This window comes from Penicillium pulvis (genome assembly GCF_028828015.1).
Source record: "Penicillium pulvis strain IBT 33274 chromosome Unknown contig_1_segment0_segment0, whole genome shotgun sequence".
NCBI classification, from domain to species: domain Eukaryota; kingdom Fungi; phylum Ascomycota; class Eurotiomycetes; order Eurotiales; family Aspergillaceae; genus Penicillium; species Penicillium pulvis.
The window spans coordinates 2,484,611-2,510,384 of NW_026643074.1; the positions used below are offsets into that span (position 1 = coordinate 2,484,611).

At 47.8% G+C, this 25,774-nt stretch overlaps 10 protein-coding genes across 10 annotated transcripts; 3 read left to right on the forward strand and 7 right to left on the reverse strand.

Annotated features, from left to right (window-relative positions):
• Nucleotides 1-81: 81 nt before the first annotated feature.
• Nucleotides 82-2,422, reverse strand: N7503_003877 (gamma-glutamyltransferase; the record flags this gene model as incomplete). The annotated part of the gene is made up of 8 exons (XM_057063424.1): nt 82-530; nt 586-719; nt 775-935; nt 986-1,571; nt 1,624-1,783; nt 1,837-1,870; nt 1,976-2,305; nt 2,384-2,422. 8 exons carry the CDS (start codon nt 2,420-2,422, stop codon nt 82-84), a joined length of 1,893 nt encoding a protein of 630 aa, XP_056924339.1.
• A 1,202-nt stretch (nt 2,423-3,624) lies between these two features.
• On the reverse strand, nt 3,625-4,604 carry N7503_003878 (uncharacterized protein; the record flags this gene model as incomplete). The annotated part of the gene is made up of 3 exons (XM_057063425.1): nt 3,625-4,039; nt 4,089-4,133; nt 4,198-4,604. The coding sequence occupies 3 exons, from the start codon at nt 4,602-4,604 to the stop codon at nt 3,625-3,627; spliced, it is 867 nt and encodes a 288-aa protein (XP_056924340.1).
• A 1,603-nt stretch (nt 4,605-6,207) lies between these two features.
• Nucleotides 6,208-7,822, reverse strand: N7503_003879 (LysM peptidoglycan-binding domain-containing protein; the record flags this gene model as incomplete). Its single annotated transcript, XM_057063426.1, has 6 exons — nt 6,208-6,614; nt 6,733-6,899; nt 6,965-7,083; nt 7,165-7,294; nt 7,564-7,625; nt 7,769-7,822. 6 exons carry the CDS (start codon nt 7,820-7,822, stop codon nt 6,208-6,210), a joined length of 939 nt encoding a protein of 312 aa, XP_056924341.1.
• A 267-nt stretch (nt 7,823-8,089) lies between these two features.
• N7503_003880 (A4/G1 family peptidase) lies at nt 8,090-8,679 on the forward strand (the record flags this gene model as incomplete). Its single annotated transcript, XM_057063427.1, is given in 2 exon segments — nt 8,090-8,451; nt 8,463-8,679. 2 exon segments carry the CDS (start codon nt 8,090-8,092, stop codon nt 8,677-8,679), a joined length of 579 nt encoding a protein of 192 aa, XP_056924342.1.
• Nucleotides 8,680-8,731: 52 nt separating this feature from the next.
• N7503_003881 (ankyrin repeat domain-containing protein) lies at nt 8,732-9,928 on the reverse strand (the record flags this gene model as incomplete). The annotated part of the gene is made up of 1 exon (XM_057063428.1): nt 8,732-9,928. The coding sequence occupies one exon, from the start codon at nt 9,926-9,928 to the stop codon at nt 8,732-8,734; it is 1,197 nt and encodes a 398-aa protein (XP_056924343.1).
• Nucleotides 9,929-11,003: 1,075 nt separating this feature from the next.
• On the forward strand, nt 11,004-12,704 carry N7503_003882 (cytochrome P450; the record flags this gene model as incomplete). Its single annotated transcript, XM_057063429.1, has 1 exon — nt 11,004-12,704. The coding sequence occupies one exon, from the start codon at nt 11,004-11,006 to the stop codon at nt 12,702-12,704; it is 1,701 nt and encodes a 566-aa protein (XP_056924344.1).
• Nucleotides 12,705-13,099: 395 nt separating this feature from the next.
• On the reverse strand, nt 13,100-14,964 carry N7503_003883 (MFS transporter; the record flags this gene model as incomplete). The annotated part of the gene is made up of 6 exons (XM_057063430.1): nt 13,100-13,354; nt 13,408-13,983; nt 14,035-14,096; nt 14,153-14,547; nt 14,609-14,864; nt 14,952-14,964. 6 exons carry the CDS (start codon nt 14,962-14,964, stop codon nt 13,100-13,102), a joined length of 1,557 nt encoding a protein of 518 aa, XP_056924345.1.
• Nucleotides 14,965-16,342: 1,378 nt separating this feature from the next.
• On the reverse strand, nt 16,343-17,272 carry N7503_003884 (uncharacterized protein; the record flags this gene model as incomplete). Its single annotated transcript, XM_057063431.1, has 1 exon — nt 16,343-17,272. One exon carries the CDS (start codon nt 17,270-17,272, stop codon nt 16,343-16,345), a length of 930 nt encoding a protein of 309 aa, XP_056924346.1.
• A 2,317-nt stretch (nt 17,273-19,589) lies between these two features.
• Nucleotides 19,590-20,989, reverse strand: N7503_003885 (alpha/beta hydrolase; the record flags this gene model as incomplete). Its single annotated transcript, XM_057063432.1, has 3 exons — nt 19,590-19,661; nt 19,914-20,736; nt 20,802-20,989. The coding sequence occupies 3 exons, from the start codon at nt 20,987-20,989 to the stop codon at nt 19,590-19,592; spliced, it is 1,083 nt and encodes a 360-aa protein (XP_056924347.1).
• Nucleotides 20,990-23,742: 2,753 nt separating this feature from the next.
• sit2 (putative siderochrome-iron transporter) lies at nt 23,743-25,749 on the forward strand (the record flags this gene model as incomplete). The annotated part of the gene is made up of 3 exons (XM_057063433.1): nt 23,743-24,080; nt 24,143-24,756; nt 24,809-25,749. The coding sequence occupies 3 exons, from the start codon at nt 23,743-23,745 to the stop codon at nt 25,747-25,749; spliced, it is 1,893 nt and encodes a 630-aa protein (XP_056924348.1).
• Between the last annotated feature and the right edge of the window lie 25 nt (nt 25,750-25,774).

Sequence of the window (25,774 nt, forward strand, 5' to 3'; positions counted from 1 at the left end):
CGTGCTGACACAGTGACACGCGATCTAATTCCTTATTTTGAAACAAAACTATCTGTGAACGTAATTACATTGAGATATACTCTATATCGCATAGCCTGCTGAATTCAATTGACGTGGTTCACCAGCAGCATCAAATGTTCCATTGGGCAGGACGTGAATGAGTTGTGCAGTACTTGAACCAGGGGCCATCCAAGTAATATTGTGCCCTCTACTTTCCATAAAGGCCACAGTAGAGTTATCAAATGTATACTCAAACCAGACCTGATTAGGAAGTAGTTGGTCATGCAAGCGAGGCTTGGCCAAGGCTTCAGCTGCATTCAGACCGTGGTCAATTGCGTTGATGATGATCTGGGCGGTGGCGGTGATAATACGACTACCTCCAGCTGACCCGCTGATTAGAAATAGCTTCCCGTCGGGCCCAGTGACGATGGCCGGTGTGATGGAAGACATAGGTCGCTTGCCAGGGCGAATATAGTTTGCCTCAGAGGGAACATATCCGAATGAGTTGGATGATCCGGGAATTGAGAAATCTGGTCGTGGCTATGAGAAGGCGTGCTTTTGGGGATATGTTCTCGAATGACTTACCGTTCATCTCATTGTTCATGATTATGCCCGTCTCCGGAACCATTACTTGGCTGCCAAAGTACGTGTTGATCGTGCTGATCACAGAGATGGCAAGGCCGGAGTGATCGCTTGCGGCAAGGTGAGAAGTCCCTGGTCTTAACAGCTGTTAGTTGTACTTCGCAACCATGTCATCGATTGCAAGGTCCTTACGTATCCCGAATTTCAATGCCAGCAGGGTCATATGCTGACACGTCCAGTGTGTGAGTATCAGAGATCTTGCCTCGGATGCCATCAACAGTCGACTGTTTCAATATGTCCTCTTCATATTCCGCCATCCCCGGAACGAACAGCGGATCTCCCATTTCCGTTCTCTTTTGAAATTATCAGCAAATTTCTATGGGAAGAGGTAAATGAAGCGTACCTGGCCATATCCGAATCGCATTGCCTCGTTCATTCGATGAGTACTGAGGTTCACAGTCTTCTCAGATGAGAAAAAATCTTTGTATCCGTCTAAAATTTTCAGCATACTCAATGCAATAGTGCCACTAGAAGGCGTCGTTCCACTAGTGATGGTATATCCGCGATAGTCGATTTGAGACGAGTTTCGAATGATGACTTCGTAATTCGCTAGATCTTCCAATGTCATTGTTCCGTTGGAAGCTTGAACGGCATTGATCATGGTTTCAGCAATTGGGCCCGAATAGAAGGCATCAGGACCCCGCTCGGCAATAGCTTCAAGGGTATCCGCAAATCGCCTCCGGGTAATAATCTCCCCCAGGCCTAGGCGGGTGCCATTGGGGGCAAAGTCCAGAGCCCATGTTGGATTATGTGACAGAAAGTCCTCCCCAACAGTGCCCACTGCCGCGTTCATATATTTTATCAAGTCCTCGTTGACCGGAAATCCGTCACGAGCGGTCCTGATGGCTGGCTGCATGACAGTCCGCCACGGAAGAGAGCCGTAGTGTTTGTGGAGATACTCCAATCCACGCACTTCACCGGGCACGGCACTAAGCTATGCTATCAATATCATGTCTCACTCAAAATAAAACTTTGTCGTACCTTGCCAAACCCCCATAAACCGAGCTTTTCGTGTTATTTCGAAACATTTCTTCAAACGCCGCGGCTGGCGCTGTCTCTCGAAAGTCGACAAATTCAAAGGATCCATTCGGTGCCCGCACCAGCATGAACCCGCCCCCACTGATACCACTATGGTACATACCTATGTTTTCAAATCAACATTGCGACAAGCACCAGGGTCCCCTAGGTACGTACCAATAACTCCTACACAGAACTGGGCAGCAACGAGCTACAAGCCACACTTAGCTTCGACTCATGCTCATTTGGTTTCCAACGCGAAAGACGCAATTCAATATCATATCAGTCGCATTGAGCCGCTTTCAGAATGACTTACCGCATCAGCAGCATTGCCACCCATTTCAAACATTTCTATTCCATGCCGCGAGCAAATCGCGCTTTCGGTAGCAATAGCTCCCAGCTTTCCGGGCCCAAGGCTCTCATGCGAGCTCATATCGCAATGGCCATTCTGTGTGATGAAGTCGAGTGGCGATATATTGAGAGTCGGCAAATATAGCACCAGTAATACCACAGATAGTATCACGACAAGCCCTGGTTTTTGTTTCAACCTGTTCAAAATGGTATCCCATCGAGTAACAGACCGCTCCGAAGATTGACGAACGCCCTCATCGGAGATCAAAATGCTCTGCGAAAGCAGCGCAAGCTTCTAGAGACCCGTATGAGAACTTCGTCTGACTCAAGAATTGCAAGGGCGGATGAACAAGGATAGAGCCGAGGTTCTTACCTGCTTCTCCACATCCTCGGCGATCATTCCTTGACGCATGGTGCAGAGGACACCAATGAAACGGAAACCCCCAAGACAATTCACAAAGCCCAGTCGGAGTATCACCAACTAGTGTAGCTGCAATTGACGTGAAAGATGTCGCAAGTTTAAGGAAAGACGGAAGAACCAAGATGGTTCAATATGAAGGCAAGCGGGTGGGAAGGTAAGAAGGGAATGAGAGTGTGATAAAATCTACATGGAGGATAAGAAGACACCTAAGACACCTAACCTCTGACACCGGAGAAGAAAATAGAAACGTCCTCACCGACAGGCTCACAATAAAGATAGATAAAATGGGGATTTGACCGGGCCCACTGACTGATTGTACATGTGGATACCCTAATGTCGTGTGAGATACCGGGGGAAACCCCGCTGATAACTGCGCCAATAAGCTTTAGGTCCTCAACTTAAATAATTATTAATTCTGACCGTTTGGTTTGGAGTTTGTCAGCATACCAAAGCATTGTCTTCCTTATCGCGCTATTTTGGGTTTACATATCCGAGGTTTTCCGGGGCCAGCCTACTGTGTACACGGTCATGTCCAGGACGGACCTGGTGACCCACAATATAGGCCCACCGATGTTGGTCAGCACGTGGCACTGAACCCCGATATGTTAAACAGACAAGAAGAAGTAAAAACCTGTAGCTCTTTCTCTTGGGGATGTGCGGGGCAGAAGCTTAATTCTCGCTTATCTAGATTACCCAAGAAATAGGTGAAGGGGGACAAAGTTTGTGTACTAGGAAAAGAGACAACACTAAAGGCCTATGTGGTCAAGTAGGTCATGGGAGAGTAATTTGAGTATGAAGGCATCCATAGATGGGAACTCGGAAGGAGAAAGCGAAAGTGAATGGGGGACAGAGGGGGATAGCGATGCGGACAGAACTTAACTTCTGGAGGCAAAAATAAGAAAAGCCAAGAAATACCCTTGTCCGTTTATTTATTATTAAGAAAGGATACTTTTACATACAAAAGGCACCCACGGCCTAGCGAGTCTGCCGGCAGGTTCAAATTGTCCTTGCAATTTCACTTCGAAATGGCCAAAGACTAGGATGCCACTCGGCTTCGATGAATCGTATCGGTCACCTCGAATGGGATCTTAGAAGACACAAGTTGGACACTATCCAAGTAAAATTACCAAGTCGAGCGATCTACCCTCTTGAATTTCCATTACGACGGGTCAATTCTCTCGAAATATGATTCATTATTCTGATTTGACACTTCTGTGTGCCAATGGCCCATGATCGACCTCAATGCCCTGCATCATCCATGAAATAGTATCGTGCCACACCGGCGGGATCTCTTCTAGCGGTTGTATAGTCGAAAGTACAAGCCGTCGACCCCAATCCCTGACATACCACCGATTGCATAGAAGGCGCATAGCAGTAGCATAATGTAAGAACAAGATACGGGCAGACCAGTCTCCGTCTTGGACTAATGTAACGAACTCTTCGTCGATGAAAAGGGGCCATGCAATGACTCCACCGTGTGCGCCAATCTTGGGCCACGGCTCAATGGCATGTTTCAGGATTTGCAATGTAGCGGTGTATAATGCTTGGTTACGAGATACGTGTGTTTCGATGATAGATCCCAGTTGATTGAGGGATTGCATTATTTTCCTGGTGTTTTCAGCAAGTTGTTCCTGCCATAGGGGGGCTTGTGACTCACTTGTGTAGGTCGAATAATTGTTCGCGGTCTTCATATTTTACGTCGCTAGACAAGTTTTAGCATTCCGGGTTATACTATAGCTAATCATAAATCAGGGGTCTCTTCTTACCTGGTTTGTGGTGGTTCTAAAGTCTCCTCCGCATCAGGCGGGCACAGCCACCCGTCGAGCTGACCTTCGATCCCGAGTTCGGTGAGTCTTGTGAAAAACATAGCGCTTCCTGAGATCAATGTGCGGACTTCCATTACTCTTGAGAATGCATCCGCAGAGTGTGTATCGCTTGAAATCACGGGAAACCCCTGGGCGTATAGAATGATGAACACAGAAGCCACAAAAGCCGGCTCATACTGCTGGTCTGTGATCTCGGGAAGAGATTTTCCCAGTCCGGCACAAGTTTGGCTTTGGTACCGCATTGCGGCTTCCAGCCACATTTGACGGTTATCGGTTTCAATGGCTGCCAAGTGCAGCGCAGACAGCGCCAGAATACTATCCAAGAGATAAGGGTAAGAAGTAGCCATTTGTGGGATGGTGATATATAGATGATAAGCGGACAATCCGTCTTGAGATAATGTCAAATAGGTCGATGTCAAATACTGGTGGAAGAGTCGCATCTCCAACATGCGGGTGGGAAATGGCAAATCGCCACCTGGAGTCCGCGGTCCACTATCAGAACCATCTCTCACACTAGGCGAGTGCGGACTATCAGCATCAGGTGGATAGGTGCATTCCAACTTGCGCTTCTTGCACAAGGTGCACTTAGGCAATTCTTCATCGCACTGTGGTCTTGTCAGATTGTCGCGTTTATGATCGGAGACACGTCAACAGGGCGTGCGGACTGCATAACAATTGCATACACCACCGGGCAGTAACGCTTTCTCATATTACGATTATTTGAAGGGACTAGGCAAAGTTTGCATACCTTGACATGTCTCCTTTTGCACTCAAGGCAGCCCTTTCGGGACTTGGTGTGGCTGCGGCGCAATGGCATTGCAGGCCCCTTTCACCCCTCAACGCGCAGATATGAGAGTTCGGCACTAGACCAGACAGCGAATACCCTCATTGCCCTTCTGCCAGGGGGTGAATCAATCTGATATTCTTGACCTCGGTCGTGGGGGGGATCTGCATCTGACGCGCTGCCATTGGGTGGCTAAAGTGACGAGCGAGATTATGTAATTGCGCCCTTTGGGCCCTTGGTGGATCACTGGTGCCGGATTCCGCGGACCAAAAATGGGTCGTCTCATCAGAATGGTCCATAAATTTGAATGAAAGAAACCATCGATTATCTTTCGTTTCTAGGTTTGATTTTTGACAGATGGTTTAACTGGGCTACGGTTAGCTCCGGGCTATTATGCTGCATTATCGTCGGTGATCGCCCCGAATCTAACAGCTGCCGAACCAATAAGATTTCACGTGATCCACGGGAAACGCCAGCATTTGTAAAATCATAATATGAATTGGCAAGTACTAGTACCTTCTTACACATATAGTGCAAGGGTTTTTCACGTTCCGATACCCATGAATGGTTTCAAGATTTCAGGTGGCCGTTTTCTCGACATGGTGGTGGCATTCTACATATATGCACCTATATAGACAGGATAATGTCTAACGGGTGGGGCCTTCCTAACTGGGCTACCGCCGCTTTTATAAGGGCGCTCAGGCTCAGGCTCAGGCTCACTGAGTAAACGTGAGCACGGGTTTACACTTGGTGACCACGCTCAGTATCGTCACGTGTTATATAACTAATAAATGGCACGCTCAGTGCTCCAGGACTACTCAGGCATAATCAGTGCGTGCTCGGTGCGTGCTCAGTGATTCCTTAGTAATACTCAGTGAGTACCCCTCATTTATTCAACTCAACATAGATCAAACCCAAAAGAGAGAGTCCCCACAGGGCCATCTATCCTATGATGGGTAGTGCGTTAACGATAATTGGACGGCACTCCACTCATGTTCTGGAGGATCCCAGTTCACCAAGAAAAAAGCGTCAATCTTATTATCAGGGGCAAAGAAGGTGGAGAAAGCTTCAAGTCAGGATAATCTTATCAAAAATCATTATCTTCTCATATACAGAGCCGTCTAGAGCTCAAACTCTCAGACCCAGTCCAATAATGAGCCCTAATATTAAACACCCACACAAACATAATACCCAGCCCAGAGAGAAGAACAACTGCTTCCAATTCCACTATTCCATGCGACAAAGTGGGCAGCAGTAATACCGTACTGCTGCTCAATTGAATAGCACGAGTCACCACTAACAACCAGATGGTAAGCCTTGCAGGTGCTAATAACCCCCGGCTCCGGCTCTACGGTCGAAGTAGCCACGCAGTAGTAGTAGCCTGCGAGAAGGTTCGTGCATGACAGCCCGACAGCAGGATTAAACGCTTCAAACTGGGCTACGGTTAGGTATGAGTAGTAGCCGGTCACGATCGCGGCGCAGGTATCGCCAGACTTGGCCTGGTAGTAGGCCGTGCAGTCAGAGGTGATGCCTGTTTGGGTCGGGGAGGGTCCTGTCGTGGTTGCGGTCGTTGCTGTTGTGGTTATAGTAGTCTTGGTGCTTGTTGTGGTTGTCAAAGTTGTGGTTCCTATTCAGCATTGTCAGTATCCACGACGGGCGAGGGGAAATGAAGAAGCTGAGAGGCTGCGTACCAGATACACCAACGCAGACATAGTAGCCCAGCCAGAGGGAGGAACAAGAATCGACAGCTGGATTCCAGAGGTAGAAGTTGGCTAATGTGATGCTGTTGGCATTGGCGATAGTCGCACATGTGTCGCCTTCGGCCACGTCATAGTATTTATTACAGGTGGAATGATGCCTGTTTGTTGTGGGGTATTAGATGCAGTAGTGGCGGTGACGGCAATTGTTGTCTTTGTGGTTGACGTAGTAGTGGAGGTTGTGGTCTTGGAAGTTGTTTTCGTAGTGGTGGCAACAGCAGGAGCCTCGACGCAGTACGAGTAGCCGACAACGAGCGTGCAGTCGGTGCTCGACAGGGAGGGGTTCTATCGTACCACGGTCAATAGTGACCTTTGAAACAACGGGCTTTGAACCGGGACACCTACTCATGACACTAGCTGAGCTACAGTGATGCCAAAGTAACTCTCCACGGAAGCACAGGTATCACTAGATGCAATGTTGTTTGCCCAATAATCGCATCCAGCAGCAACATTGGGATCGGTTGTGCCCGTGGCTGTTCCCCCCGTTCGTCCACCGCTTCACAACAGCAGAGCTAGTCACGCCCGCGATCAGAGCCTGTAGCAGAAGATTTGAAGCCAGCATTATGTTTCTAAAGAGAATAAAAGCCGAGCGGATTATGATTCCAGCACTTGATGAACATCTACCCGATATTTATGATAACATTCCTACGGAGATTGTCGGCAAAGATTGCATACAATCAATCGTTATATTGTTTTCTTTTTAGCACTAATGCAGGTCCTACGCTGACTTCCGAGGTTGAGTTAACCCTCTGTATAATTGCTCACCTGAAAGCGATGCCGATACCGGCCGTAGCCTCAAAGAACGCTAACCGGAGGGATTCCGTGTACTGTATGCCAAGCAAAGCACAGCTAGTCCATGCAGCATACTGCAACTATGGCACGTGTAATATGTGTCTGAAGCAAAGTCTTGGTAAACGCATAAATGGACTCAACTACGCCCAACCAAAACGTGCATATATTGTGTCCTCACGCTAGTCCCATTATCTGCTCTCGTCGGAAGTTCCACTGCAACCCTCATTTCCATTTGACTTTAGCTCCAATGACACGGCTCGCCTTCCTGTGCACGTTTGCTCTGCAGATAGCAACTGCGCTAGCAATTGGCCCAAAAAATAACGGCCTTGTTCGCCGCACATTGCGCCGCACCGGACGGCCCCTGGAATCTTATCAGGGATCCAGCCCCAGAAGCGACCACGGGGCTCTAGCCAATAACAAAAGTCCCCAAGAAAACATTCATGGCTCATACAGCTCGGACTGAGCCGGGGCTATTCTCGATGCCCCGCCCAGTGGTGCGATGTACACCTACGCATCCGCAACAATCACTGTGCCTACGCCAACTGCTCTAGCCACTGGGAATGCGCAGTACCAAGCTGCCTCCGCCTGGGTTGGTATTGACGGCTCGAATTACACGACCGCCATTCTTCAAACAGGAGTCGACTTCTACGTGCTCAACGGCGAGTCCTGGGTTGATGTTTGGTATGAGTGGTACCCAAATTCCAGTTTGGATTATGATGAATTGTTGGTCAGCCCCGGGGATGTGATTGTTGCGAGTGTGAATGAGACTTCAACGAGCAAGGCAATTTGCGTGGTCAAGAATTTGACGACGGGGGAGAGTGCCACGCAGGTCGTTATGCTCCAAAGAGTACAGCGACATTAGTTGGACGTAGCGCAGAATGGATTGTGGAGGATTTCTCGACGGAGGGTAATGCCGTTGACTTTGTGGGATTTGACAATGTCAGTTTTGAGGGCTGCGTTGCGGAGGATAGTGTTGGAAGAGTATATGACACGGAGGGAGCGATCGTTTATGATTTGGTGATTAATGGGGTCGTTGTCGCGGATGCTGATGTTCTTGATGAAAGTAGCATTTTTGTGACTAGGTTGTGATCGTATGTTGTACATTATATAGTAAAGTCACATTTGATTTCACTCGTTCGGTTTACTCATTCCGTAATGAAGACAGTAGCAAAGCAGCCACATCTTGATGTCCTTTCTCCAATGCCCATTCTCTGGGTGTCCGGCCAGTTTTTCCATCTTTGAAACTCGCATCCGCGTTCTTAGCCAGCAGAAGCCTTACTGCAGTATCCATCCCAGCCTCCGCCGCATAGTGAAGTGGTGTACTTCCCATCCCATCAACGATATTGGGGTTCGCCCCCGCCGCAAGTAATACCCAGATCACCTCCACCTGCCGATACATCGCAGCCGATATGAGCGGTGTGCGGCCCTGTTCACGAGCTCGCTTTTCTATATCCGCCCCTCGGTCAAGTAGCGCCTCGACCAGATCGACCCGGCCATGCTGGGCCGCTAGGGATAATGGGGTTTGCACCGGCATGTAGATGTTAACATCTTGTACTGCGTCTACCAAAAACAGTGATGCTTCTATATTATCAGGCCATGAGCTGGGGATCATATGTATTAGAGCATTGATAGCCTCTTGTATAGGATCATTCTTCCCCTGAGTAACTATCATAGAGAATAGATACTGCATCACGGGTACATGACCGTAGATTCCAGCGGAAGCCAAGGGATTTCGCCGCTGCCTACCCGGTGCGCATACATCTGCCCCACCAGACTCAACTAACAGCTCTGCCACCCCGAGATGGCCATTCTCCGCGGCCCAATTGAGTGGAAAGGACATGTATGCGTCCCGAATGTTGGGACTCGCCCCGAGCTCGAAGAGTAAAAGTTTGATTACTGCCTCATGTCCATTCTTGGCGGCTCCACTTAGAGGGTGAAGTATTCTGGTGCTGACTGATCCAATGAGAAACCGCCACTGGCGTTGTACTTGGGGTGGGAGATAGGCATCTTCGGCCAGAAATCGGCGGATAATCTTTTCTTGACCATGCTCGGATAAATAGCAGAGCGCCGAGAAATTATGGCGCGTAATGTTGAGGCGGTGCAGGGGCCGTATGAATAGCGTATGCAGTCGTCGGCACGTGCGGACTAGAGCATAGAGGGAAATTTGAGAGTCGATGTAACTTCCGATGATTCCGAGAAGTTCGTTGGCGAGTTTGAGGAGTGCCATTGGTTGAGAGGTGAGAATTGGATCGAAGGGAAGGAGGGATGCCCCTAAAATATAGTGAAATTGCGGCGCGCTAGCGGCCGAAAGTATAGCCTGCAGGGGAACATTGAACATTGGGTGGCGCGGTTGGTGGGGGCAGAACTTATTACTCGACCGAGCGCTCCATTGAGTTAATCTTACCATATCCCTTCAATTTATGACTTGTGCCACGCATCTCTGTCCAGACCAATTACTAGCAAGGTTCAGCTTTATTGCTTTGACTTGTGTGGGGGCTTATACCCTTTCAACACATTTAAACCAAGGGTCCACGGGATCGGCAAGACCCGCTCGTTTTTGACTTTCACACGTGTGGAGTTTGCATTGTGGCTTTCACCGGGGACTCAGTTGTTTTGAAGACTTCGTGCGATGGGTAGCGCGAGTCAGCAACCATTCCAATGGTTAGAGATACGAAATGCGTGCCGTTAGACTTCGGCACAAGAAAGAAATGCCCAGAGATCAAAGCGCCGAGCCTTTTGAAGGAAGAAGATCACCCCGTGCTAGTTTCGGAATGGGTTAGTTGTCAGCCACTAGCAGTCTGGAATTCTCAAATCCGTTTTGACCAGAGTTTCAGGCTTCTGAATACTTGCAGAATTTCTGTTGCAAATATGGACTACACAGGTGCCTTCCGATCTTAAGCAGGAGAGAATTGTCTATACACTGTTTGGCTCACAGAAAGCCTGGAACGAGGTCTTGGCCGAACTCTGGCAGGCACTACTAAGTGAGGTAATGCTATCAAGTATCTGTCATCATCACACGCTGGTCGAGGATCAGAGGAGAAAAAATAAGCACAGTCTGCTACAAGAAAGAACGAACAGACAGAACAATATGGTATTGTGGTGGTATGAAGAGAAGAAAAAGAAGAGGAAGAAGCGCCATCTATCTACTGAGCCTCCAGGTCACCTGACTGCAGGCAGACTCTGACAGTATCTTAATAGTGCGGGAGCTTTCACCAAAATGAAGTGTTCCTCATGTAGCCTGAATACAAAGATAAAAACGCGTGCTGGAGCTCACAACTGTGCTAGGTGGAGACCACTAGTTTCCCCGCAAACTCCCATGTGGGGCTCCTCCCGCTTCCACTAGAGATCTCTGTCGTGGTAATAAGTAAACTGGGGGGTAAGGACTCCAGTCAAAACTAGAAAACTATTCAGACATGGGGTTTCCAACGTTCGGAAATCTCGCGTGGCAGCCGAGCTCAGGGTCCCTGACCTCGAAGCCATGTTTCCTAGCTTTCGTCGCTATCATCTTCCTCATAATATACATTCTCATCCATGACTTTTTCCTCTGGCTTCGTCTTCCACCAGGTCCAACCCCAATTCCATTCCTCGGCAACAAGTTCATAATTCCAAGCTCCTCACCATGGATCCAGTTTGAGAAATGGTCTCACAAATACGGCCCCATCTTTACTCTCTGGATCGGTCGGCGCCCTACAATCATTATATCTGACCCCAACATCGCCGTGGATCTACTCGAGAAGCGCAGTACAAAATTCAGCTCCCGCCCACGCTTCGTAGTGATGGGCGAACTGTACTGGGACAACGCCGGGATCTTAGTCCAGCCCTACGGGAAGGAATGGCAAGTTCGTCGAAGAATGCTGCACCAGGCACTCAATTCATCTGCACTAAGATTATACAAGCCAGTCCAGGAGGCCGAGGCCGCAAGACTATGTGGTTCCCTTCTCAACAGACCAGAAGACTACGAAGGTCTCATCGACCGGTTCACCGCAAGTGTGGTATTCAGCATCGCATACGGCCACAGAATCGACTCCATGACCTCAAAAATGATTCGCCAAAGGCTAGAGTTCATGCAATACTCCGCATCACTCAATGTCCCCGGTCGCTATCTAGTCGAAACAATGCCCTGGCTCAAGTACATACCAAATATCTTCACGCCCTGGAAAGCAGAGATCCAACGACGAGGACGAGAAGAAGCTGCCGTGAATATGAACCTGCTGAACCAAGTCAAAGACGAACTCAGCACTGCAAAATTATCCTCTGACATCCCAAATTCACTTTCAAAATTGCTCCTTCAAGCACGAGCCGCAGATCCGACTTCTTTCGGAATCATCAGCGAAAGAGATTTCTCCTTCGTACCTGCTTCCCTCTTCGGTGCAGGGAGCGACACTACAGCAAGCACGCTGTGTACTGCAATACTGATGCTGGTCATCAATCCACAAATCCAGGCAATAGCCCACGCAGAACTAGACCACGTCATCGGCTCAACACGTCTCCCAGCATTCACCGATGAAGATAATCTTCCCTACATCAAGGCCCTATGTCAAGAAACGCTTCGTATCCGGCCCGTCGCCGTGCTTGGTGGGACACCGCACGCAAATTCCGTGTCGGATACATACAACGGCTACTTCATTCCCAAAGGCACAACGATTCTTTCTAACAGTTGGGCCATAAATCTCAATACAAGCTACTATCCCAACCCACACCGCTTCAATCCGCTACGATTCCTGAGCTGTGATTCGAGTCAACTTCCATATGTACCAGCGTTTTCAGATGAAGATCTTGCTGAGCTTTCGCCGGAGAAAATTCATCCTGCAAAGGAGGGTCATAGTTCTTTTGGTTGGGGGCGGCGTATATGCCCTGGGGCGGGGTTGGCACATAACTCATTGTTTATTGCGCTGGTCCGCCTTTTATGGGTGTTTCAATTTGAGCCGGAGAGGGAGCATGATGGGTCTGAGCGGGTTTATGACTCTTTTGCGTATACGCAGGGGTTCAATATTCGGCCGAAGGCTTTTCAGTGTGGGATTATTGTTCGTGACGAGGAGAGACGACGGGTTTTGGAAGGGGAGTTGGAGAAGGCTGATTTCGTTATGAGCCAGTTTCCGCCATTTGAGGAGTAAATATCATGATCTATCTTCTAGTAGCCGTTATACTTGTGGGGAGTATTATCCATGGACTTCAATGAACCTTAATTCAAGTCAAGCTATAGGGTCGGAATTTCTTACTTTTGTGCAGTGGCTAATAAAAGCTCAACTATTGAGCATACCGGCTGAGCGTTCGTGATAGTAAATTCAAAGAGGGTAGAAAATGGCTAAGATACCGAGCCTAATCTTGGATAGAACGTGAAGTCCAGTGATAAAACGCAAAGACAAACGCCAACTGGATGCAACTGAATATGATAGGATGATCAAGAATCTAGAAGCAGGATATGAGATAAAAGGGAAACCCAAAGATGTGCAAATGTGCTTGAACTCCGAGCGAAAAGTATACAAAAGCCATTTCCAGGATGACTGATCTAAAACTCAACTCTGAACATCTTGCTCGTTCTGATGCGTTCGCCGTATACATAGAATATGACGGGTAGTGGACACATTGCTAAAGCAATGAAGCCGAGCAATGAGTTACCCCAGCCAAGTCCCAGACTCTCGTACATAGCTGGCCCGGCGAGCGGCAGCAAAGCCCCGACTAGGGACCGCAGAACAGTGTTCGCTGCCATGGCAGAGGCGGCATAAATCGTGAACGCGTCGACAAGATATGTACTGACGGTCATCTGCAACTATCATCAGTAAGATTCTTCAATAGGCATTGGCATCTTAAACTTACGAATGCCATTAGCATTCCGACTCCGAGAAATGATGTGCCGATTATGGGTACTATCCAGTGAACTTTATAATAAGCCGTCCATCCGTAAATGAACAATGAGACTGGAACAAACAAGGACCCAGGTATCATAGGCGGCAAACGATATTCGGGCTTTGAAGCTCCCCCGTTCTTGTTTGTGAGATATTTGAGTAAACGGTCGGAAGTTGCGCCTAGTACTCCTAGACCAATGACTGAGCCAATTCCAATGCCGAGGTACGAGAGTCCCACTGTGCCCTGAGTAAAACCGTATTGGCCCTCAAAGACTGAACTTATTGTTGTAAATAGCAGATAAAGGTATCCGTAGACAAGAGCGACGTAGATGGACAAGAGGAGGACAATTGGCGAAAGAAAAAGCATTTTGGTGGGTCGAACAATCGTGTGGAGGAATAAATGCTTCGGACTCATACCGGAGTCGAGCTTGGATCGTAAGTTAGGGTTCCCGGTCTCCTTCTGTAGCCTCTTTGTTTTCCAAGCCAAGAGCGTGGGCGGGTATGATTCTCGAATGGTAAGCATAGAACAGATGCTCACAGCTCCGCTCTGCTCCCCGTTAGTAAGGACCGCATTTTTATTCGCGCATGCTTTACGTACAGCCATAGCAAGAACCCAGAATGTCCACCGCCAGCCTTTTGCTTGTGTGAGAAATCCACCCGCTACCAGTAGTTAGCACAGACATCCAAGCACATCCGAAATACATCGAGAAACATACCAATAGGGCCAATGACTGGTCCAATCAACGGACCGATAGCCCAAGCAGCCAATGCACTTCCTCTACTTTCTTGCACAAACATATCCGCAATCGAACCAGCGCCGATCGTCAAGGGACAGCTTCCCGCAAAGCCTGCAAAAAAACGAAAAACAATCAAGCTGCCGATTTCGGGAGCGACTGCGCATGCGATGGTGAAAATCACATAGAGGATATTACAGGCATTGTACATGATCCGTCGACCGTACATTTCTGACAGTGGGGCAATGAGGAGAGGTCCAAAGCAGTATCCAAGGAGATAAACGGAGACCACGAAAGATTCGATCGCTGTGCTTGTCAGGTGAAATTTGACGGCCAATTCCCCAATTCCAGGGGCAAACATTGACGAGCCTAGAGGTCTGTTGGATGAATGCAAGGTTAGTAGTGGTGTATGAGCGAAGCGTAAGTGGGATTGCATACGTCAGGAGGGTGATCAAGGCGATCGAGACTGTCGCGTTGACCTTCTTCCTTTTTGTCCAGTTCAGAGGGTTTTCTGGGTCATTGGGACCATCCCAGTCGACGATATTAGGGTCTTGAAATGATTCTTTCTGTAGCTCTGTTGCTGTCGCAACTCCTTTCTCGACATCCATGTCGCCATGATATGATAAATTATCCTCATTCCCATGTTGTAACTCAGGGTTGCTTGCGGCCGGCGTTGAACCGTCAATAGATGCTTCTGGATAACGACAAAATGAATAAATTACTTTCGGCTATTTGCGGGGGTAGCTTTGACGCCAATTCAGTACGAAGGAGGGTGGCATACTTTCGGCATCCATTCTCACGGTTCTTTTTTCTGTCCGACCCGGTAAATAAGTTCTTCCTTGACTCCTCTCGACGCGTGGAAATTTTTACGGGACGAGATTGTGCAGACGAGCAAGTCTTTTGATTCCTCAAATGGTAATGAATATCAACAACCGGTGGGAAATGATGTGATGCAGTACTGAAAGCTGTACTAGTAAATAATAGTCGGCGACCTGCACCATGGAATATGTGTAGAAGAAAGGGAAAGTATGATCGGTAGACAAGTAAAACTAGTAACAGGTTGGACGATGCGGAGGTAAGGCAATTAATCCGCATTTATTCACAGAAACATTGCATTAACAGCCTCCCGAAGTGGCCCACCAAAGCTAGTTCACACGGATGCACGCCTTTCACTTGCCCGAATTACGCTTGGCAGTGTGTATAAAAATTGTGCTGGGATGCGAGGCTATGGTCAGGCGCCACTTTGACTTCCATTTATAATCCGGGCTTTGGAACATTCAACCTGGGGAAATTAACTACGGGATATCGGCTAGATTGCCGCACTGTAAGCTGCGGGTCCTGCACCCTGCAAAAGGGGGGCATTATGTGGAGACGGGCCAAAACGCGGAGTGCAGTGTAAATGCTCAATCTACTCAGCTTTTACTCCGCCTTATATTCTAGATTGAGATTATACACAAATTATGCGCTTTTATTCTAGATTCTACACCATTTCTAAAAAGCCAAAATGTCGCTATCTCGGCACCGGGTGCCGAGTTCATGGTCTGATTGATGGAATCAGCTGTCGCATCGCGGGGTTCAGCGTGACCAAGCCCGTATGACGCTCAGACCAGCACCTCGGCCCTCCCGTCATCGAATCAAATCCCTGTACAAGGGGTTCGGGATTACTAAAGGGTTTAGGCAAATAACAAAACGCGGTGAGTCCGCGGGATTATCGAATTATCAGGATTAACTCGTAAATTTAGGCAAACTATCCCGCGGAAATTCCACGGGTGGCTGAATGTCTGCAACAATTAGTGCGATATCGGAGTATCACTGACTGATGTTGTATGTAACAGACTGGGTGCCCCTTGGCTACAAGCTTCGAGAGCTAACGGAGATCAAAAGTTCATCTTGACTTTTTATTGACTGAGCTAGTGTCTGTTACACTACAATGATCAACTCAGGGGATACAGATTTCCATATAGGAGGGTTATGGTAAACTTAGAATACCGCCACTCACAAGCTACCAAACATTGCAATGAATCCATTTCTTCTTCAACACAAGCAAAGTGACGAAAATCAGTACTGCAAAGGAAATGAGAATTATCCTTCAGGTCGTTATATGATTTCTTTATCGATCGGTTTGAATGCCAACAGAAAGTACGACTTAACCAATTAGGCGAACAAAGATTATCAACTCCTCGATGCAGAGCCCGGTCTACTCTCATCACCCTCTTCTCGAATAACCAGCCAAAGACACTTTCGAAGCTCAAAGTCCTCTTCTTCCTTAGCCGGCTCCTGGCCTCGGTTCCGTGCCCCCTCGTTTCTTTTCTTAAGAGCCGCATTAAACCGCGTCAATCTCGACTTTTGACTCCACGGAAGAGCAGAATCAACCTCAAGCTCAGCAATCCATGGCTGGAATAGCTGAATCCTGCGCTGCTGTATATCCACTTCCTGTGCCATATCAGACCCAATCATAGAAATTCCGCTCAGTTGTCGGATAAGAGGAGCGTCCTGGTCGACCTTGCCCTGTGAATCCAGGATGGGGATCTTGGCGATATGAGCAACGGCATCCAACTTAGCGATCTCAACCTTCAATCCCCGGGGTTCAAAAAGATCCTTGTTTGCTTGGCGAATTGTGGAGTCTGAGCGACTTTTTGAGATTCCAAGACTGCCCAAGTTGGCGAGACCGCTCACCACTGAGCCAACCCAATGCAGCGGGAATAGAATCGGGACGGACTTGAGCATCCCACCTGTTGCGTCTAGTACCTGCATTGGCGGACTGGTAGTCACGACATCATTGAGCTGGTCTAGGAATCTCATGAATGATTCCTTTGGCAGTTGGTGGTTTGCCAGTGTAGGTGCATAGGCGCGGAGGAAGGGTGATTCATTTGCAGGTGCGATCGCGGGGATTGCGATGATTCTTGCGGAGCTAGGAATCTGTGGCTGGGTATTTGTTGCAGCTGCTGATGAGCTCCCTGCTGTCACTTCAGGGGGGCTGTATTGTGGTGGTTGTTCATCCGCAAGTTCAACGGATGTGTCCGCAGCTGAAGATGAGGATATTTCTCGCTCATGGCGGTCTAGGTCCTCGTAGGGATTCTTTGATTTCTCGTCGCTTGCCATGATTAAGACTTTACGGGGTGGAAATAAGCTGAGGATAAAATTCTTCTGAGCTTATATTCCTTGTCAGCATTTAAGTACTAGCAGCGTGAGAAGTGGGTCTGAAGATGATGATGTTGGGGGCCGCAAAGATTACCTTATCAGGAATCAATCGGCGAGCCAATCAGCGATTGATAACGACTCCAGTATTTCCAAGATCCATAATTTTGGCAGCTACTCGAAACAGAGCAGTATTCAAAAGATCCCTGTCTTTTGTTTTTCTTTGTACTTGCAGTATACTTCATCGAAACGAGATTGGCCATCTTTCGTCATCGAAACAACAGCCCGAAAAACATCCATTCCCCAAGATCATAATAGAATGTGGCGCTCGCCTGATCTCCTCTTCCGATTTCTGGAAAGATGGATCAGCTCCACCCTTGAGCAAAATTTCCTGCATTTTGGACTTTCTTCTGTCACTGGAGGTCCACGAGTACGCTGTCCATCCATGTCCATCCACGGCATTCACGTCAACTTGACCGGTTTCAAGAATTGATGTGACAGTTTCTGAGTGTCCGTTCTTGGCTGCCAGGTGTAAACATCCCATTTTGCCAAACGCCCCGGGGGCGGCATTGTAATCTGCACCTGCAGACATAAGCTGCAGAACAATGTCTGTATGGCCACAATATGCTGCCTCAGAGATGGCTGTATAGCCAAGTGAATAATCGGGCCACTTTTGTTTGTGTACTGAGATCAAGAACTCTACCAGCTCAGTGTGGCCCTTTCTTGCTGCCACTGTTAATGGCTGCCAGCCAGGTCCTCTGAAAGATCTCTCGCGCTCAGATGTCTTTGTGATAAGGAATTTGATAACGTCGTAATGTCCATTTATGGCTGCCAATGATAGCGCTGATAATCTGGCGGCATACTGGGGTTCGTTCGCAGAGGGAAATCGGTCGAGAAGGATCTTTACTATGGATATATGGCCATGTTTTGCTGCAATTGCTAATGTAAAAGAGATCATTCCGATCTCAGTATTACTTATGGCCTGGGCGCCTTTGTTGAGAAGAAGCTCCACCAATGGCTGATATCCACATGCTGCGGCCCAATTCAAGGGTGATTGCCCTCCAGAATCTATTTTGGAACCATATTGGAGAAGCAAGGCTAATATGTGCTCGAAACTTTTGCCTGAAGACCATTCGCCGTATGGAATGGAAGACAAGACTGCGAGATCTGAACCAAGGTCATCAAGTTCACCATAAGTTTGGCTTTTGGTATGGATGCTATTATATCCTGCTGTTCCTGGGACATGTATATTAAAAAACACGTCCACGGAGCAGAAGACGGGGGACGTGGAATTCTTGATCGTAAGTCGGAGGCTTTCGAGATGAAATCCATATAAATCTTCTTTCGCTCCCCAAGAGTTGTACGGAGCACTCGGAGATCCAATCCTGGAATCTCTATTTGCAAGCTTCACGGGTTCATAGTGGACTCCCTTTGTCAATCTTGGGGATCCAGCCCAGTGCAACGGCGTCCGCTGGAGCTGATCTTGACTGTTTGGATCTGCCCCCGCTTCCAATAACAATCGGACGATTTCCACATGCCCCTGCTCTGCAGCATAAGACAAAGCTGTCCGTCCTCTGGAGCATTTTATATCCGGCTCGATATTATTCATCTTCAGAAGAAGCTTCACTATTTTTTCGAATCCTTTCATAGAGGCCCAGGCAAGCGGTGACCAACCACTTCGGCCAGGGGTCACACCATTCGGGTCAATTTGGTGCCGAGGGCGTTTGTTATCATTGGTATAATGTTGAAATGACTTTTCGGCATATAGAAGGTGCTCTGCGGTACGCAAAGATCCCGTCTGGGCGGCGTATAGAAGAACCACATATCCTCCGTCCCTTCGTATTTCATTTCGATAGAGTGAGTTGTTGAGGTTGAGATAGAAATACCGATTTGTGCAAGCCAGAGCATTCAAATCACATTGAGATCCTAGTTTGTTGAAGATTTGTTGCCGGAGTTCCGGCGGTATAGAGACGAGAGACATTTGGCGCTATAAGATATGGGTTTGGACTGGCCAACACTGAAAATCGTAAAGACAACATTCGAGGCAGCATATATGTTCTTGCAGTAAATTTAATCTCTGTAATTTAGTATCGACTATTTAAAGCGAAAAAGAGGTGAGAGTGCGGGGTGGAGGCAGTGCTCACTCTAGCGTCCACCTGGGCAGGGGTCCGCACACTAGGCTAATCAGGCTACCGGGATCGTCAAGTTGACAGCACACACGATTTCGCCAACCGTTAAGTGTGGGTGAATCAGGGCATTTTCTTTGGTATCTATCAGAAAACTACACTTCCAATTCGGAAGCAGGTATGAGGGCGGCGGCGTTTCGTATTGAGCCGCACTTATACTCGTGGCACTAATCGGAGGTTAGTCTTCCAAGGAGGGATCAGTTGTAATTTCAAGGAGCTCAATACCAATATATACATAACAGTTTCTATTTACCGCAAGGCGCAAACATTGAACTGATGTTCTCCGCTATCTCACGGTAACCAGGCATTATGGACTCATTGGAAGACTGTCTAGATTGTCCCAGAAATTGTGGACGGGATCCTCCTGCTTCATTTGACTGCCATGCATGATCGACTCCGTCTTTGATGGTAATGCTTACCTCGGCGCCATCCTTCTGTGCATTTCTGACGAAGTCTAGAATGTCGTACAAAAACACAAGCTCATCGGATCCTGCAGATACCCGGGTGATTTCTGGAAGAATTTTATCCCAGGTACGGCGCTTTGTGTTGTTGCTGTTGGTTGCAAAATTCTCATACAAATCCAGCTGGTCGGAAGTTGCATTCCGAAGGAAATCTCTTGCTGATACATCCAATGATTGTTTGAATAATCGATCCTCCCAGTGTAGGGCAAGTGTTTCGGGGTGATCCGACCGTAGGTTGGCCCAGGGACTGAGGAGATAGGCGAATCCAGGCTTGGAAAGTGAAGCTGACTCACTCATCTCCGACAGAAAAGTCAGGAATGACAGGACCAAGTGAGCACCAGCTGATTCTCCCATGATCAGTATCTTGGATGGGTCAACACCTAATGTGTGTACAATCCATTCATAAGCAGCGAATAATTGGTTGATCTGAGTGGGAAAATAGCCGTTGGGCATCAGAGAATAATTAAGGGAGAAAATCGCAGTTTCTAGCCCCTTCCCAGCTAGTAACTCCGCCATGAAGAGGAGTTCAGGGGCGTTTTCCGCTGGATGGCCCATCGCATATCCGCCTCCATGGACATAGAGCAGGAGTATATCTGCGTCAACAGGGTTAATTGGCTCTGGGGATAGGCCGCGGCAAATCCAGTATCCCGTAAAATTCTCTTGTTGAATGCACTGGAAAATATGCCGATTCAGATCTTTATAGCGGATGGAATCGAGCAGCTGACTTCCATCTCGAACCACTAACTGCTGTATCACAGCTAGTGGAACATTATTGAAAATACTAGAAATGTTAATTATCCGCCTTCTGTGATCCTGGGTTTGGATACTGATAAGCTCAGAGCATACCATGTCATGAGATGGCCGAATAAATGCTTCCTCAGAGGGGGAGGTTTGTAGTTGCTGAAAGGCCACCAACGACGGGAAAGAGTGGAAACGATTGTCCAAGGAACGCGGAACAGGAATGTGCGAGCTATTTGCAGTCTGTCCAGAATGCTCAATTGCGGGATAGGATTTACTTCGTGAGTTTTGCTCATGATTTTCGTTGTCATGGGGTTCGAATTATTTCTATGTTATTGAATTGAGGGCGAATTGTTGGGGAGGGGGTCAGGATGTTAAATACACCTAGTGTCCACCTTCTTGCGCCATCCGCGGATACTGTCCACGTGGCTTTATACAACGCAGTTGTCAGCTTTTACCTCATCTGCAAAACTGAAAATAGTACCATAAACAGGTAAATAAAGCTTATCCACAGAACAGGCGGGTCAAAGGCATGAATTTACCCGGATAGCGTCTACCTAGTTCCAATGTTCTTTCTTGGGTACCACTATTGTGGCGTATGAGGGGCCGTGTCCAAAGGGGATTAGCGGCAAAGGAGCCACCGGCATACGGAAAGTGAGATCATGCCTTGTGCAAAACTTCAGGATCATCTTAACAACATCTCTGGGTTGAAAAGGAGCCTGGTGAGAGGCAAGCGTGAGGCCTCCGGTTCTCACACTGATATGGCCTTTGACAATTGGATCATTATGCATCTGCCTGATCATGCTTCATCTCGGAGATTCTACCATCATCTCACATGATACTTGGAACCTCCATATGGGCTCTAATCAGCACAACAAGGCGAATCGAGTTGTTTAAGGAATAAGGTATATGCCTTCTGCGGAGGGGATTTGGTAGGTTGTGAACCCTTTTTTCCCCTCTTGTGCTGGCTATCATGCCGTAGAAAAGCCTATTTGATACAAATTGTTCCTTTTTCAAACAAATCACATATGCACTCTATATAGAGGCTCTTGTAATGCTCTTCAGAAAATCCATTTTGTGCGAAATTTGTTTCACGAACATCTTGAACAAGGCTTTGTGATCAAGTAACGATTCCCCTTATATTCTAGTGACTTTCTCAGCACGAATGATCTTTGATTTTAGGTTTCCACTCTTACTTTTAGGGGATATGGTAACAAATACGATTCTTCATCTCTTATCTCAGGATCTCGCTGAAACTTAACCGCTTCGAAGTTGAACCCGACAATTACGTTCAAAGCTGTTAGACACTGCGCAAAGGTTGATCATTGATTATAGTAATACCTGGTGTATCGAGTATATAAGTCCATAAATATCTTTCAGTTCGGATGCGTTATTGATGGGGAAAAAAAAGAGTGGAAGAATGTCGACATCGTAGTTGAACATCATGGTTGGGTCAACCCCATCAGTGAAAAATATATTTTTTAGAAAGCTTCCAAGGTAAGAACATAGAAGGGTACTTGGATTCCTGACAGCTCCATCGAAAACCAGAGGCTCTGCAACCTTGAAAAGCATCCGTGGATTAACATTTGAGATATGAAAAATATCAAATTCATGAAGATCGATGGTGTACTTGGTTATCGCATATCGTTGGTACCCATGTGAATTACGGGATTGGGTTTAGCGGCTAGTTTTCTTGTCAGCGAATCTTTGATGCTTTTGGCGTGCCTACTTATGGCGAGCTTTCGAAGCATCGTATATCAATTGGCCGGATGGTGTAGTTGGTTATCACGTATCGTTAACACCGATAAGGTCCTGGGATCGAGCCCCAGTCTGGTCATTCTTTTTTGGCATTTTCTTTTTGGTTTGTTGAAAATTTGGTTGTTGTGGGGCATTTTTTGCGGGTTCGAAAGTTACGCTCCCGAGCCGGGTCGGGGAGACTGAAAGGCGGCCAGGAACAGTGAGAAAACTCCTGAATTCTCTAAACGCAAATTTACCAGCAATTACTGGGAATGGCCAGAGACTAAATAAAAGTTCATTAGATGGCCAGGTTTAGCCATCCCCTAGCCACCTAGCCACAACTGAGCCTGGCATTTGTTTGCATAAGTGTGGTGGCTTTGTACCTTGTAGATAAAGAAAACGTACATTATGTCGTTGCGACTGGTAAACTTTCTTGTGTGTTTGATAATCCAGGAGGTACTAGTATGTAATTGTTTGAGAAGAAGTTACATGATCTATGGCTCACACAATACTGGCCTTAACACCGGACCAATGCCAGCGACCGTTGGTGTCTATTTTCTATATTTCCCCAGGCTATCGCACATGTACATGTAGTCTGGGTCCACGAAGAGGGTGGTACCAAGGCAAAATGAGTACAATCCCAGCATAGTATGTGTGTTGTGACCTGCAAGGGTTTGGAGATCGAGATGGATCAAGCATGACGATCAGCTGTTTTCCTGATCCGTGGATCCGACCGAAAATCGTGGAGAACTGCAGTGAATTTAAGATAAGTTAGAGCAGCGGTAGCTCAACGAAAGAGTCTAGATCGGAATCATGGATCACATCATCGATGTTGGTGATGTCCTGTACCCGCAAACGGAGTGCCGGGTTTGGACGATATAGTCAAGGTCACAGTAGCGACGCCGTAAACAGGTACCGGCGCTAGTACTATAATGGATGGCCTCGAAGATATGACCAATCATATCATGGGATCTGGGAAGCTGGGCATAAAGCGGGTCCATAACCAAAGATGTTATTGGTCGATCGCATGATTATCTGATGGACCCACCTGCTTATCTGATCCAGGGTCAACTCCTCGTTGCACCTGCCCCAGAACCACAAGAAATGAACACAACCTTGGAAGGTCGTGCAGACGGGGCAAACCGGGCGACCCGAAGTCCCGTGCTACCCCTCCTGTAAATTCTCTCCGTGTCAAAACTTCACGTTCTCCCATTGACCTGCTTCAGCATCCCATTCCGCACACTGACCGCACAGAGTGGGCTATTGCACTAGCTCCGTGCTTCCTTAGTGCACCATCATTATCCCTGCGATCATGGGCGCGTTAGACGCCATTCGTGGTCGCGATGACGGCGGAAAACTGACGAGGACCTTGATTGATGCACAGAATCTCTCGGATGCAGAGGGTAAGAATGACCACACGGCCACTTCAATTGCCGACAACAATCAATCGAGCTCAATTAAAGAGGAGACCGAGGTGCGCCATGCGGGAACTCCCAATTCCTCAGAAGAGATCAATGGGGCGGACTACGACGAAAGGGAAGCCGACCGTGACCCGACTCATGTGACCGAGCAGGTGGAACTGGGTCAGCAAAAGGCTGAAGCTGCAGCTCTGGTTTGGAGTCGACCCGTCGCGTTCTTGATATATGGATGGTGAGATTGAATTTCCTTTGGCAGGAAAAATTATAATTCTAATCATCAGAATTCCGTCGCAGGATCTGGATTTGCTTCTTCATGCTGGCATTGAGCTCGTCGATCGGCAGCAACTTGATCAACTATGTCTTCTCAGACTTCCATCTTGCACCACAAGTCACTACATCATACATTCTGTCTGCAGTTATCGGTGGCGTTCTTAAATTGCCGCTAGGTAAAACTCTGCAGCTCTGGGGCCGTGCAGAGGCTCTGCTCTTCTCGACTTCTATCTACATGCTGGGAATGATAATCTTGGCGGCTTGCAATGGCGCCAATGCGTTTGCAGCTGGATACGTTCTCTACTGGGTTGGATATAATTGCACATATCTGATACTGGACATCTTTGTCGCTGACACCTCTGGGATGCGTTCTCGTGCATTTGCATTTGCGTTCGCGTCCACACCATTCATCTGCACTGCCTTCACCGGCCCTCTGGCGGCCACTTCTATTCGAGAAAATCTTGGCTGGCGCTGGGGTTATGGAATTTTTTGCATCATTCAGCCGTTTGTGCTTTGTCCCCTGGCATTTGTGCTCAAATATTATGAGCGCAAGGCAATTCGAATGGGTGTCTGGGAACGCCGGTCCAGTGGGCGTACAAGGATCCAGTCCATTATCCACTACATCCACGAATTTGACGGTGAGTGACCCTTATTCTTTTTATTATTCATTTTGGTACTGATATGTATTAGTGATCGGCGCATTATTGCTTATGATCGCTTGGGTGCTCTTCCTCCTCCCATTTAGCCTGGCCCAGTATGGCCTGGCTCAGTACAAAAGCGCCAGTTTTATTGCCATGGTGGTTATCGGATTCTGCATGCTATTCGTCTTTGCGGCATGGGAGAAATGGGGTGCCCGTACCCACTTTATCCGATACGAGCTACTCCGGAAGCCCACTGTCATAGGTGCATGTGCTTGCTCTGCGATCCTTTATTTCAGTTTCTACCTCTGGGATCAGTACTTCTTCAACTTCGTGAGCATCACCTATAACCTCGACTCGACTTTGACCGGATACGTGAGCCAAATCTACAACGTGGGTTCTTGCTTCTGGTCTCCGATTCTCGGTCTTTATATCTGGTGGACCCGGCGGTTCAAGTATGTATGCTTGTTCTTCGGTGTCCCCTTGATGATTCTAGGCTCGGGCTTGATGATATATTTCCGAGGAGAGAATCATGGGATCGGCTTCCTTATAATGTCTCAGATTTTCATTGCCTTCGCTGGTGGCACCATGGTGATCGGTGAAGATATGGCTGTCATGGCTAGCGGAGGCCGTGAGGGCACCCCAATAATGCTGGCTTTGATTGGGCTATCTTCAAGTATTGGTGGTGCGATCGGCTATGCCGTCTGTGGCGCAATTTATAACAATGTCTTCGTCGGGGCTTTGAGAAGTCATTTGCCCGATGATCTAAAGGCCAACGCTACCCAAATCTACACTGCTGGCATTCAAATCCAACAAACATACCCCGTGGGGTCTCCATTACGCGATGCAGTTGTTTACGCTTGGAGTTATTCCCAGAAGATGAATTGCATTGCCTCGACCTGTGTCTTGGTCTTGCTTATCCCAGCAGTCGCGGTTTGGAAAAATTATGACGTTGGAAAGAAGCAGAACAAAGGGACCATGGCTTTCAAGTAAAGCCTTCTTCGAACTGCCATTGCAT